The sequence below is a fragment of the Osmerus mordax genome, chromosome 20 (assembly GCF_038355195.1).
Source record: "Osmerus mordax isolate fOsmMor3 chromosome 20, fOsmMor3.pri, whole genome shotgun sequence".
Classification (NCBI taxonomy): Eukaryota; Metazoa; Chordata; class Actinopteri; order Osmeriformes; family Osmeridae; genus Osmerus; species Osmerus mordax.
The window spans coordinates 8,212,553-8,226,639 of NC_090069.1; the positions used below are offsets into that span (position 1 = coordinate 8,212,553).

The 14,087-nt window shown below is 40.0% G+C and overlaps 1 protein-coding gene across 1 annotated transcript in view; it reads right to left on the reverse strand.

The window, feature by feature from the left end:
- Window positions 1–14,087, reverse strand: part of LOC136964577 (A disintegrin and metalloproteinase with thrombospondin motifs 19-like) — a 67,874-nt gene that overhangs the window by 41,428 nt on the left and 12,359 nt on the right. The window contains exons 5-7 of the mRNA XM_067258739.1: window positions 13,949–14,032; window positions 13,658–13,812; window positions 6,877–6,920 (exon numbers count right to left, since the gene is read on the reverse strand). Of these exons, the coding sequence (XP_067114840.1) occupies window positions 6,877–6,920; window positions 13,658–13,812; window positions 13,949–14,032 (283 nt within the window). The remainder of the gene's footprint in view (window positions 1–6,876; window positions 6,921–13,657; window positions 13,813–13,948; window positions 14,033–14,087) is intronic.

Sequence of the window (14,087 nt, forward strand, 5' to 3'; positions counted from 1 at the left end):
AGTACAACAGTTATACGAATTCTAAGAACTAAACAATTTAAAAATATAACAATTAAAAGAATAAAATATATATAAAAATAAGAACAAGAATTTGAATAAGCAGCATGAGTGGGCAACTTACTGCAATGAGAAAACTGCTCTGCCTTTCCCATACAATGTCACTTCTCTATCTTTTACGGCCCTGACGAGAACGTCTGTCTCCTCGGCTGTGAACCGCTCCTGGCGTGCGCCTGGCAAATCCACCGTTATAATAGCAATCCGCCATGGAACAAGCGCACCTGCTCTTAAAAGGAATGTGAGATGACGCTCTGATTGGTTTATTGCACGATACGCCCAAACCACACCCATTAGTAATGTAGCTACTTCAGACCAACCCATTTTAGATTTGCGCCAGGCGCAGTCATTTATCCCGCCGGTATAATAGCACAAAGTTACTTGCGCTTTGCGTTTTGATACTTGCGCTTCTGATCGTTAAAATAGGGCCCTTGGTCTCACATATATACCATTATACTCTCACATATACACCATTATACTCTTGCACATTAACGACTTGGTCTCACATACAACACCATAATCTCACATATATACCATTATACTCTCACATATATACCATTATACTCTCACATATACACCATTACACTCATAAACTTTACACTCACTCATGCACATAAACTGGCATACTCTCACATGCACAGTCAAACTGTCCTTTATTTACTATCATACTCTCTTAGACAGATTGCTATTCTCTCTTACACACACAAAAAGACCCTCTTATATGCACCATCATACTAAAGTATGACAATATATGTAAGAGAGACAAATAGTATGTGTGAAACAGAATGACCGTATATGTAAGTAATATTAATAGTCTATGTGAATAAGAATAGTTATATGTAAGAACCATAATTACTGTGTAAATGTAAGAGAATAACAGGATGTGCAAGAGAGAATACTTGTCTATGTGAGAGAGTTTGATTGAAACGGAAGGCAGTTTGATTGAAAAGGAAGTAGTACTGAATTCCCAGTTCCTGATTGGCTTATAGGCCTTACATGAAGAAGAAAGATTTTGGGTACATGTATGTCCCAAATGTTCGCCCACCATTATGGGCTCAAAACGGGGCCAAAAGTATTGCAAATGCGTATAGGACAATCCACAAATGTAAAACGTGTTCCACAAATGTAAAACGTGTTCCGCAAATCTAAAACGTGTTCCGCAAATGTAAATTGCTTTCCACAAATGTAAATCGAGATCCACAAATGTGATTAACTGTCCACAAACAATCACATTTTGATTTGCCTTTGAGTTTTTTTCTAACTTCATATTTGCAAGACATTTTCAAGGGGATTGCGTAAAATTGGTGCCATAAAGCTTCGCAAATAGGGCATTAAAAAGCTGAACTTAGATCATGTGACTTTTGTCACCGATTTGACGCACGTGACTTTTGGCCCCGTTTTGACTCTAGCGTCAAATCGGGGCCAAAAGTATTGCGAATGCGTATGACGATCCACAAATGTAAAATGCGATCCACAAATGTAAAACGTGATCAACAAACGTAAAACGTGATCCACAAACGTAAAACGCGATCCACAAATGTAAAACGTGATCCACAAATGTAAAACATGATCCACAAATGTAAAACGTGATCCACAAATGTAAAACGCGATCCACAAATGTAAAACGCGATCCACAAATGTAAAACGCGATCCACAAATGTAAAACTGGTTCCGCAAATGTGAAACATATTCCGCAAATGTAAAACACATTCCACAAATGTAAAATCGTTTTCACACATTTCGTAAATCGCAATGGACACCCGTGAAGTAGGTTCTATGTGCTGTACCCAGACTGTTAAAGGGGTGACACCGGGAGTTGCGTCTTTAGGTTGAGGCGCACCACTGACTCTGAGTTTTCATTATTCACTTATTTCTTCATTAATGTAAAGCACATTTAAGATGTGGTAGCACCAATAAGTGTGAGGAGTCCGTGTAACTGGTCCAGATGAATGATTCATCTGATGATGTCTCTTTTTTCGTAGTACAATTAGGCCTACGCTGTTTCGTTAGGCCTATTCCAAAAACGTCAAACGACGAAACCCGAGCGCATACATGCAAGTGATTGTAATCCATGCGCTGCAATGTTACATGGACGTTAAGTCTTTCTGGGGTCTCTAGTAGACGGGGAGGTGTGGGTTATGGAATCAGACCAACACAGCTACCAACACTCGTCTGTCTCAGCTCTGGCCGTTGCAGAAGCTCCACAAGGTAATTCACTATATAATCAGACAGACACGTACCGCATCTAATTACGTCACCATGTGACGGTTCCATTATTACTGTTATAAAAAGTATCCATATAAAAATTACTTGTTAAAGGCTATGATTCGTTAGTCTTTTCTAAACTGCAAAGCATCAGTGTAGTAGAAACAGTTTGCATGTAATAACATTGGGATCAATGTGTCAGCGGTACGTGTCTGTCGGCGGTGTCACCCCTTTAACAGTCTGGGTACAGCACATAGAACCTACATAAGGTATGTTCGACTTCATGCAGCACCGGCGGCACCGACAGACGGCTGCAGCCGGCTGCCTTAACGTTGAGAATGCCATTGGCTGCTTCAAGTCAGCCGGGCTGCAGGCGGCTGCAGGTGACGAACGCACCTATTGCTACATCACGGGTGTCCAGTGCGATTTACAAAATGTGTGAAAACGATTTTACATTTGTGGAACGTGTTTTACATTTGCGGAACCAGTTTTACATTTGTGGATCACATTTTACATTTGTGGATCGCGTATTACATTTGTGGATCACGTTTTACATTTGTGGATCACGTTTTACATTTGTGGATCGCGTTTTACATTTGTGGATCACGTTTTACATTTGTGGATCACGTTTTACATTTGTGGACCGCGTTTTACATTTTTGGATCGTCATACGCATTCGCAATACTTTTGGCCCCGTTTTGACTCTAGCGTCAAATCGGGGCCAAAAGTCACGTGCGTCAAATCGGGGACAAAAGTCACATGATCTAAGTTCAGCTTTTTAATGCCCTATTTGCGAAGCTTTATGGCACCAATTTTACGCAATCCCCTTGAAAATGTCTTGCAAATATGTATTTAGAAAAAAACTCAAAGGCAAATCAAAATGTGATTGTTTGTGAACAGTTAATCACATTTGTGGATCTTGATTTACATTTGTGGAAAGCAATTTACATTTGCGGAACACGTTTTAGATTTGCGGAACACGTTTTACATTTGTGGAACACGTTTTACATTTGTGGATTGTCCTATACGCATTTGCAATACTTTTGGCCCCGTATTGAGCCCATACACCTTTCCTATCAAGACGAGACTGAGTGACATGACAAGATGGCAGACAGTGGGCGGCTTAATGAAGCCATTGGACTCATTAATAACATTTTGAATACTCCAAATGCTGCGGCGTCATTGTCAGAAATGTTGCATCAAAGACGACAGCCATACACAGGGGCTATTTATAACGCTAACTTTGACGATGAAATGCGCCGGCTCTTCAGACCTGGATCAGGAGCATCAAGGAGCGGCAGCAGCACTGATTCCAACATTTCTGACAACGAGTTAAGCAAATCCACCAAAAAACTCAAATGTAGAATTCCATAGTTGTTTAGGAAGCTATACGGACAAGCTAGCACCCCCACTACTTGAGTCAAAAGTCCCAGATCAGTTTTTCAATTGATGAAACAAACTATCATTTAAATTAAAGCCAATACCTGTGTGAATACCGTCCCGTATGTGGCACTGGGGTTTTAACAGTTTAAGACGTCTGTAATTAGCCGAGTGGTCTTAACACCCTCGGCTACTAACCTGGACTTCAATGCCACAACCTTAACTTGATGTCAATCTGTTCAGGAAAGTTTCCTCTACAGGACTGTGAAAACCGCTAACATTTTCCAGTTGGGATTTTTGATATTTGAGTTTATGCCCGATGAGTGCCAGCATCCATTCACTGCAACGAAAAAGCTTCATGGACTCGGAATCTGAGCTTTGAGACGCTTGACAAAAAAAGAAGATATTTGGCATGTGGTGTGTTTTAGAATTGTTAATATGATGTGTTCCCATCGTATTTAAGACAAACTATTTTACAAAGAAGAGGTTTATTAATGTAACTGTATACATATCTCACTCATACTGGCTAATCAGCTAACATGTTAAAGTAGTCTACATCCAAAGTCGCTGTCGTGAAACTAGCCTCACATTTACACTAATTATGGTTCTTACAAATATAAATATTCGTATTCACGTAGACTATTAATATTACTTACATATACTATCATTCTCTTTCACACATACTATTTGTCTTTCTTACATATATTGTCATACTTTAGTATGATGGTGCATATAAGAGGGTATTTCTGTGTGTGTAAAAGAGAATAGCAATCTGTGTAAGAGAGTATGATAGTAAATAAAGGACAGTTTGACTGTGCATGTGAGAGTATGCCAGTTTATGTGCAAGAGTGTAATGGTGTATATGTGAGAGAGTATAATGGTATACTGTATATGTGAGGTTATGGTGTGATATGTGAGACCAAGTCGTTTATGTGAAAGAGTATAATGGTATATATGTGAGAGTATAATGGTATATAGGTGAAGTCATGGCGTGTATGTGAGACCAAGTATGAATTATGGCCTATATCGCCTATACGGCCTCTCATAGCTAAACCCAACAACCCAACAGCGCGCAAACATGGAATTCTGTGGGCACGTATCAGTGTGTTTTCGGTTACATGAACTGCGTTGATTTTACAAGAGTTGATTGGGATACTGCGTTTCTTTTTTCAGAGATTATCAATCTTAATGAATGCACTGACTAATAAATTAAGTTGTTAAAATTCTAACTTTAGATTTGACTGGGGCACAGCAGATTTATACTGGGGCACATGCCCCAGTAAGAAGGGTCTAGCAACGCCCCTGGTTTAGGCAATGTGGGTGCGTAGAATTTGTGAATAATGCAGCCTTGCAACTGTAGTACAGAGAAGCATTATAAGGAACCCCTAGTAAGCACAGGTGCAGTGTTTGCAATAAAGCACACAGGAAAGGCTAATGTAAGTAGGGGAAGGCTAACAATCTCCCGTATGAACCAGAGAAACGGCTGTTAAAAAGTAGGTCAACGGCTGGCTTCCCCCTGTACTTTATACCAGTGCTTTCCCTCAGTTCACAGTGATGGCTTTGTGACACGCCGTGTGTGTGTTTGCAAGAGAGATACACATTCCACACATGGAGTAGGGAGAGACCTAAAGCTGGCCCTAAATTTGGGAGGTTGTAAGGGCCGAAGGGGTGAGGTCAAATACTTTGACACCTCCCAAAGGTCATTAAAGTCTAACAGACTCCAGGACGGACAGGCAACACCCAGACAGCATGTGGTGGTTTTGAACTGGTACCTGGAAAAAGTATCCAGTCCTCTCATGTACATAAAACAAAACAAACACCACACACAGACAAAACTAAGCACACACGCACAGCTGTCATTTAACAAACAAGATTCAGAGCTGAGAGGTGGTCCTCTTTTCAAAACTTCCTGCCATTGTCAATTTCTTTCCGATATACTGGATGTAGTTAATAATAATTTACTCTCTTAACAAGCTCCAAATCATAGTCTATTCTCAACGGGGGTATTGGAACACACAGAGGCAAAACCCCGTCAAGCTAAACACATCACAACAAGAACCCTCTCCAAAAAAGCCTAGATCTGGTTTCTATAATTTTGCTGTATTCACACAAAGCAATTGTGTGTTGCTTTGAGGCCTGTTGTTTCCTTCTGGTAACCCCCCCTCCTTCTGTGGACAAGGCTATCCGTGAGTAAAGGCATTTGCTGAGTTTTGCCAGGAGTGGAAGTGCCTGCGGTGTGAGTCATTATTTTATCCATAAAAACCAGGGCAAACAACAACAATGTGGCCATTACCGAAGCACTAATGGAGTATGTGCGTACAAGTGTATGTGTATACGTGTATTTTGGAACAATACAAGACCTTGTCAAATGATGGGGGAGAACACATAGATTTGCTTTGGCCCTCACACACACACTCACAAATAATCCCATGCACACAAACACTTATGTGCTTTGGGAATGTTTGGCTTGAAGTCATTTTAACAGTTGTAACGGCACACTGTGAGTCTCTAAATATTTACAAAGGAAGAGGAGCAGGCCGTTATCATCACATGTCTTAGTCATACATTCTATAACTATACAAACACACTCTTTCAATGACTAGAGTCCATACACTACTAGTAGAGACTAAGGTTTGCTCTCATAGAATAATTGTTGATAGCTAAAAGGCTATCTGGCAATACTGTAGTAAAATCTGATCTGATTGGCTGCCTCATAGATTACAAGTCAAACTCACTGGGTGTTCTCCGAATGCCTCTACACATTTCCTGTCTCAGAAGAACATTGTAAACCTCACCATTGTCCTTATATTTATTGTAAATACTCAGATTAAGCTGCATTGTTTAGATATTCAATTACAAAGTTGGTGGAATGGAATCACATGCATGTCTGGTGCATGAATGGCTGCAAACGCACTGTAGATTTGCACAGTACTGCTGTATAAATGAAATACAGTGTACATTGGAACAGACTAGATCAGATTGAGCTGAGATATGCAGAATTGAATGTGCATGAGAGTTTGGGACTTTTGGGGAGTTTGAGGAGGGGAGCAAAAAAAAGTGGGTCATCATAAAAACTGAATGGAAAGATAAATTCAGGAATTACATTTATCATTTACATTTATCTCTCTTCATTGCAAAGACGTATAATCCTTTCATTACTATTATTATCAATGAACAACTGTGGTTTTTCTCACACAGGCACAATATACATTCACAAACATAGAAAACTTCACTCACCTACAGTGTCACATGGTTCATCCTTATGCACGCAGAAATCTTTCCTGAAACATATATATTTTTTAAACGTCATTACATTCACCAACTAAAGCCACCATGATATTCTGACCCCTTTGCCACTCAATTGGTATGGCTCACCGGAGAACAACAAGGCCTCCTTATCCCATATAGTGAAGGAGCGTACTAAGTGTTGGAGATTAGAGGGGATATTCGAGTATTAGAGCTGACATCGATCCCCAAAGCCTTTATAGCGGTTAATCAGGAGTTATGTCGCAAGTTTAGCTGGGAAAGTGCTGGTGAAAGGTTGCGACCTCAGCAGGCAACATGCAAAGCCTCAGGGACTCCATTCAAGCTCTCTCCAGAGTCTATAGTGTCAAAATGCAAGGGTGACAGAGGAAGAGCGTACAGTATGTAAGTATGTGTTCAATTAAATCAGTACTATCAAACAACTATTACAGATATAAAGCGCAGACATGTAAGATGTAGCCTATTTCATATTTAATTATGACATTTTGTGAGTTCTAACATGCTGGTTATGTAGGAAAAGCAATAAGCAATAAAAAAGGTATTATATGTGCACAAGCACAATTATACTCTTTATTTAAAAGGGAGTGGAAGGGGTTTAACAATCCGTAATTGCTATGACTTCATTCAGGTTAATTCACTTGAAGTTCTCTTATGCTTTTCTTATGCTTTTCTTATGTAATTATCTGGTGAACTCTCAAAAGAAGAGCCATTGTTCCTACTCACAAGAATAGAGATAATTTCATAGTTTTTAGCATTTGGCAAATGTTACAGATGATTCCAGTTCTCTCTGTTCTCTTTGTAATTTTTTACCACAGTGTGTGTTTGTGTTCAGGGGCCAAGCACTAAATCAGAGTTTGTTCTTAGTGTTTGTGTGTGTGTATTTAAGTGTACGACAAACACACATGCACAAACACAGGTGGGAATGTGGGCTGTCTGCTAACCCTATCTGGGACTGGCAGTCTGAGTTTCATCTAACAACACTTAGCAAAGTTCTAACATCAAACACCTGCTCGCTGGACTCAACCCGCCAGAGTGCTGAGACACATCAACAGGTCAGAATCAGATTTCAGCTCTGGACAAGCCAGAACTCTCTCTTTTTGGAAGGGTATTTAAAGGTAAAGTAGAGGGATAATTTTGGTAGGCAGAGAGATTCAAAGATCGACATACGCGAGCACTGCCTAAAAACAGCTTACTTGAAACTAAAACCAGAGCACGAAGTGTCACTGAAATGTTTTTCCATTACGTTTTTTTTCTTCTTTTTTCCCCGATACCTCATGACATGAGGGAATTAGATAGAATAATGAAACAGGTTAAATTAGCTGTGTGACATATCGCCGATTGCATCTCAGCTTGCACATAAGCAAAATGGAAGTCTATGACGGTAGGCCACAGTTTTTTGTATTTGTGTGGCAACTGTTGCATTGATAGAGTAACACCTTAACTAGAGAGGGTACAATTTCTGGGGAAATTGTAGGGTGTGCTTGCTTGCTTGCGTCAGTTGCACAGGGGTCCGTTTTTTAATGACATTTTTACAACTGATATTTGGTATATTTTATATAAAAAATGCATAGGGCCTACTTATAATTTATAAAGATTACATAGATTTAAAAGCATATTTTTTTGATGCTCAGAACTGCTCTTTTTCAGAGCTCCTATCAAATTGGGAGCCTATCAATTCGACGTGTGAGCGTATTCTTTTGTTTTCTGATTGATTATTTACAACTCAAAATACGAGTGAAGTGTAGAATGAAATAGGATGTCTTCTCATTTCCCCTGCAAGAGGCAGCCTCATAGCTGAATCAACGAATACTACATTTGGCAGACCGGTGTAAAAATTGACCTAATATCTATGACTTAAACGTCCTTTTAAGTTTTCCCTTCTCGTGATATTGCAGGCATGTAGCCTACTCATATTGCATTCATTCATGAATAAAGAACCCCCTTTGAAGATTATTCTACGACGTTACCGGCAGTAGAAGATGGAATCGCGATTCAAACAGTATACATACTATTTTAATCGCGATTCCATCTTCTACTTTTTTAGTAACCAGTCGTTTTTCAAATCGTTTTTAATTAATTATTAATTTTTATTAATTATTTTCTTGAACAGATTGACAAAGTTTAGGCTGTGGCAATGAAGTTCAGGTTAGTAGTCAGATAGTTTCACCTATTGAAAGACTTGATTTAAGTAAGGGGAGTGCCGAACATGTTCTGTCGCCGTTTGACTTCCTAAACAGCTGTGTAGATGTTTTTGTAGTGTGTCTCGCGTAGGCTACAGCGTTGCAGTGAGCAACACTGGTTTGTAACCACAGGTAATGATAATGTCACCAACAAATCGTTTACTTGTAATGTCATAATAAATCCTACAACGAAAATGTATTTGTGAGGAATGTTTATTTTAACGATTGAAAACAGATGCATCATAGACCACTGTAGTATGTGTTGCCCGGGCAACAGAGGCTAATGTCATGCTAATGCTTCAGTGAAATAGTAGACTACCGTTTCCGAAAGTAGATGTGGGCCTACTTCCTTAATAATATCAGCTAATATTGTACGTTACATTTAACAATTGTGTTTCACATCACAAAGTTAAACTAGAGAGGGTACAATTTCTGGGGAAATTGTAGGGTGTGCTTGCTTGCGTCGGTTGCACAGGGGTCTGTATATTTGATATAAAAATGCATAGGGCCTACTTATTATTTATAAATATTACATAGATTTAAAAGCATCTTTTTTTTGCTGCTCATTTACAACTCAAAATACGAGTGAAGTGTAGAATGCAATATGATGTCTTCTCATTTCCCCTGCAAGAGGCAGCCTCATAGCTGAATAAAAACGAAGAAATTTGGCAGACCGGTGTAAAAATGGACCTAATCTCTATGACTTAAACGTCCTTTTAAGTTTTCCCTTCTCGTGATATTTTCAGGCATTTAGCCTACTCATATTGCATTCATTCATTAATAAAGAACCCCCTTTGAAGATTATTCTACGACGTTACCGGCAGAAGATAGAATCGCGATTCAAACAGTACCATCTGCTACCTGAAAATATGCCCCCAAAAACGTAAATAAGCTTGACATTTATTTAGTGGAAAATCGCTCATTCATAAAAAGCTCACTGGTAGCGATCATTGTCAGTAACAACGCAAAATGCGATATAGCCCTGTGTGGAGAAGCTGCCCTGGTAAATTGTACTACTACAGTGCAGTACTAGACTGCTGTGTTCGTCTTGGTAGCGATTGCGTTGGTTGAATTCGATTTAACGTTCCGTTGTACGGTTTAGGCTGAAATTAATTATTTTCATGAACAGATTTACAAAGTTTAGGCTGTGGCAATGAAGTTCAGGTTAGTAGTCAGATAGTTTCACCTATTGAAAGACTTGATTTAAGTAAGGGGAGTGCCGAACATGTTCTGTCGCCGTTTGACTTCCTAAACAGCTGTGTAGATGTTTTTGTAGTGTGTTTCGCGTAGGCTACAGCGTTACAGTGAGCAACACTGGTTTGAAACCACAGGTAATGATAATTTCAAACAAATCGTTTACTTGTAATGTCATAATAAATCCTACAACGAAAATGTATTTGTGAGGAATGTTTATTTTAATGATTGAAAACAGATGCATCATAGACCACTGTAGTATGTGTTGCCCGGGTAACAGAGGCTAATGTCATGCTAATGCCTCAGTGAAATAGAAGACTACCGTTTCAGAAAGTAGATGTGGGCCTACTTCCTAAATAATATCAGCTAATATTGTACATTACATTTTACAATTGTGTTTCACATCACAAAGTAAAATAAGTAAATAGTTATCACCCTGGCCTCTTTGCTTGTGGCGTTTCTGCAGCTGCCTTGCAGTAAAGCTATAGTTAGCCTAGCTATCCCCCAAGTTAACAGATGCGAAACGACTATTCTGCTACAGGTAGTCTCGCGTGTTTTCGTGACGTTAGTGACGTTAGTAACGTCAGTGACTGTGGCTAGCAAATTAGCCACCGTTAGCTTCACTTTTCGCCACAAAAACTTAACTTGAGCCTAAACCATGCAACGGAATGTAAATCCCAATAGAAGCAACTCAATCGCTACCAAGACGAAACTTTTGACACCTAGATTGTCTATGTAGGCCAAATATTGACTGAGTTTTAGGGGGGCGAAAATAAATAATAATAAATATATATGTGAGAGAACAAAGGTTGTGCTCTCGCCGAAGGCTTGAGCACACCCAATAAGCTTTCCTAATGAATGTAGAGTTATGGGAAAATTTGAGAGACCACTGCACCTTTTTCTTTCATTTCAAAAAAAGTTGAGAAAGACAATTTTGAGTGAGGAACAGAAGGGTACAATTTAAAAGTCCACTTCAAATTTCACCCTTCTGTTCCTCACTCAAAAATGTCCTTTTTCAAAAATGAAATAAAAAGGTGCAGTGGTCTCTATATTATTTCCAGAGCCAGGCCCGGGGTGGGTAATCGGGAGAGTTCCCGGTGGGCCGCTTCACTTTTGGGCCGGTGGGCCGCTTCACTTTTGGGCCGGTCGAGGATTTTGTTGTTGTTGACATTTGCCACGTTAGTCTATCTTCTCTTAAAATAGGCTACACGCGTTTTGCATTCTGACATCGCAGCCTCTGCATGGGTTGTTGTGTGAGGGAGTTTTCCCCTCTCAAATAGAGTTGGTTGGGTCCATAGCCCATCTTTTCCAAAAAGTTTTCTCAGATAGCCTACCGATTGCTGGGCCGGGCGACCCTACCGTAACAATGCGCGTCAGGGAGGATGGATGGGAGCAGGGCAGTGATGGCATCACTAGACAAGGTTTTACCAGTGGCAGCTGGGAAGCCCCCGCAGCCCCCGCAAGGCGGGGGGCCCCCACGCCCTAAGGGCCCCGCCCTGCATATCAAAAAACAGACTAGGCCTATATAAAAAAATATATATAAAAAAAAAACAAGGAAAACACTTTGAGGGCGCTCATTTAGAGCCCCAAGTTTCAACTGCCAGGTAAAGGAATTCCGTAATGTAGGCAACGTAACAGATCTAAATAGGCTAAATAGTCTCAAAATCCCTGAATCTGGCAACAATGGCTTTTGCGTATCTTACGTGCCTTTTGGCCAATTACGCCTATTGAACGCGCACATTTAAAAAATGCTAATCATTAGGCTACGTTCTGCTAGATGACGGTAGAGACATGAGTAAAAGAAAATATGCACGCGGTGCTCAAAAGCGCAGCAATAAACTGTTGTCTGAATAAGCTCGAGCAAAACACCCGAAGATTACACACTTATTTAGACCAGCCAGAGAGGAATATTATCAACATCTCCAGACGAAACACTACCGCAGCCGCAGGTAGCTAGCAGCAGCACGTCTTCACCAGCAACCAACAATAAATATACTTGCTTAGCCTACTTATTGGCAAGAATAAATGTTTTCCTTTCCTCCATTGATTGTGTGTTATTTCGACGATGCTATCCTTGGTGCTGAACTATCAGAAGGCTAGTGCTGTCTTTGGTTTTGAACAATGACAAATGTGTGGCGGCCTGCGGAAACTCTTTACATCGTGAACATTTGGGTCTTTCTGGGTATTATACATATTTGGAATCTACAAACTATCCTGAATACAAATATGTTTAAATCACTCAGATATCTTTATCACAACTGAAGTTACATAATTTTAAAGTTGACCTGTGTCAATAAAGTGATAACCGAGAAAATTGCATTCCATTCCACTCCACTTTCATTCTAATTCTGTGGCGAATATGGAAAGTAAATCCTTTTGTTCGTAATCACGTTGTGAATGTAAATGTCAGTTTAAGTATAGGCTACATTAATAACTTCTCAGCAAGTTATTTTTAAGTTTAACAGCATGACTTCATTGATCAGTTGTTTGGGGCTGCTGCAGCACTCAAAAGAGCAAGCAAACTGAGCATTTGATTTGAAATGGCTTGGAAATCTTGCTAGCTGACATGTCCAAAAAACGTTGAAATTAACAGTTTTTCAGAAGCTATACTTTTTGTACATTACAATGAAGTTTAGGGTGTTAACTATAGAAAACATCAAAAATCTAAATTTTGACAGAAAACAATTTTCGATCTTTTATGGCTTATAGCCAGCAATGACCGCGCGGCCGCGACATCCGACGGTTTTCCGCAGAATGCCACACAAATAGGCTGCTATTGTGCTTTTGTTATTTTTTAACTTTTTTATTTCTCTCACATTGGTGAATATAGTCTATATTTAAAGGTAGACAGCAATGTATAAGATAGGATGGAGATACATTTTGAGTGGATTTAGGGGAGGGGCCTCGAGCTCCAACTTTGCGGGGGGGGCCTCTGCAAAGTCCCGGCCGCCACTGGGTTTTACATTTAGTCATTTTAGTCATTTAGTCATTTAGTCATCGTTTTACCAATTGAAAAACGGCTATGTTTATTTTACATAAAGCTCAAAAAACGATTTTGCGCTCAAATAATGGCCAAAATGTTTAGCTTTTTTGGGAATTCCCCCCCCAGAAAAGTTCACCCCCAGTCAAAGCAGGCTGCATCCGGCCCTGTTTGGTATACAAAAAATTGGTCCGGTCTTGGGCCTGAAACTCCCGGGCTGAAAAGTGGTCCCACTCCGGCCCTGTCCAGAGCTGTATGAGTACATGCTAATGACAACCCTGAACTTCAATAATGGGTGCATAAAAACAGATATGCAATGGATAAATTGATGACAGTGAGCTGTAATTGTTTAGAAGTCTGTCTTTCTCTGGTGGTTGTGTGCATTGCAGTGGCACCTCACCGTGTGATGAGAATGGCAGTGTCCACGGAGGGAAGGTCCTCTCTCCACCGGCTACTGAAGTCAGAAAGGACGCTCTTCCTCCCGTACTCCTCCTGCTGCCAGCGGCAGAAGCTCTCCAGCATCTTCTCCCCATGGTGCCCAATATACATGTCTGTCTACATGGATGAAGGGAGGGGGACAGAGAGAGAAACAAAGATAAATAAATTTTGTCTTATCTATCATTTATTTCAGGTATGACTTGCACATTGAAATTGGTTGCTTGACATGTATGTTGTTTAAAGTGTCACCTACGGGGGTATCATGAAGCAGCACTAGTTTAGTCAGTCTGATATTCATCTGAATGCCCAAGCTCTTGTGCTGAAATAAGTTGAAAACCTATGGAAGAGAAACACGACTCATAAGTCATGCTTGCATGTCATATCAAAGGCAA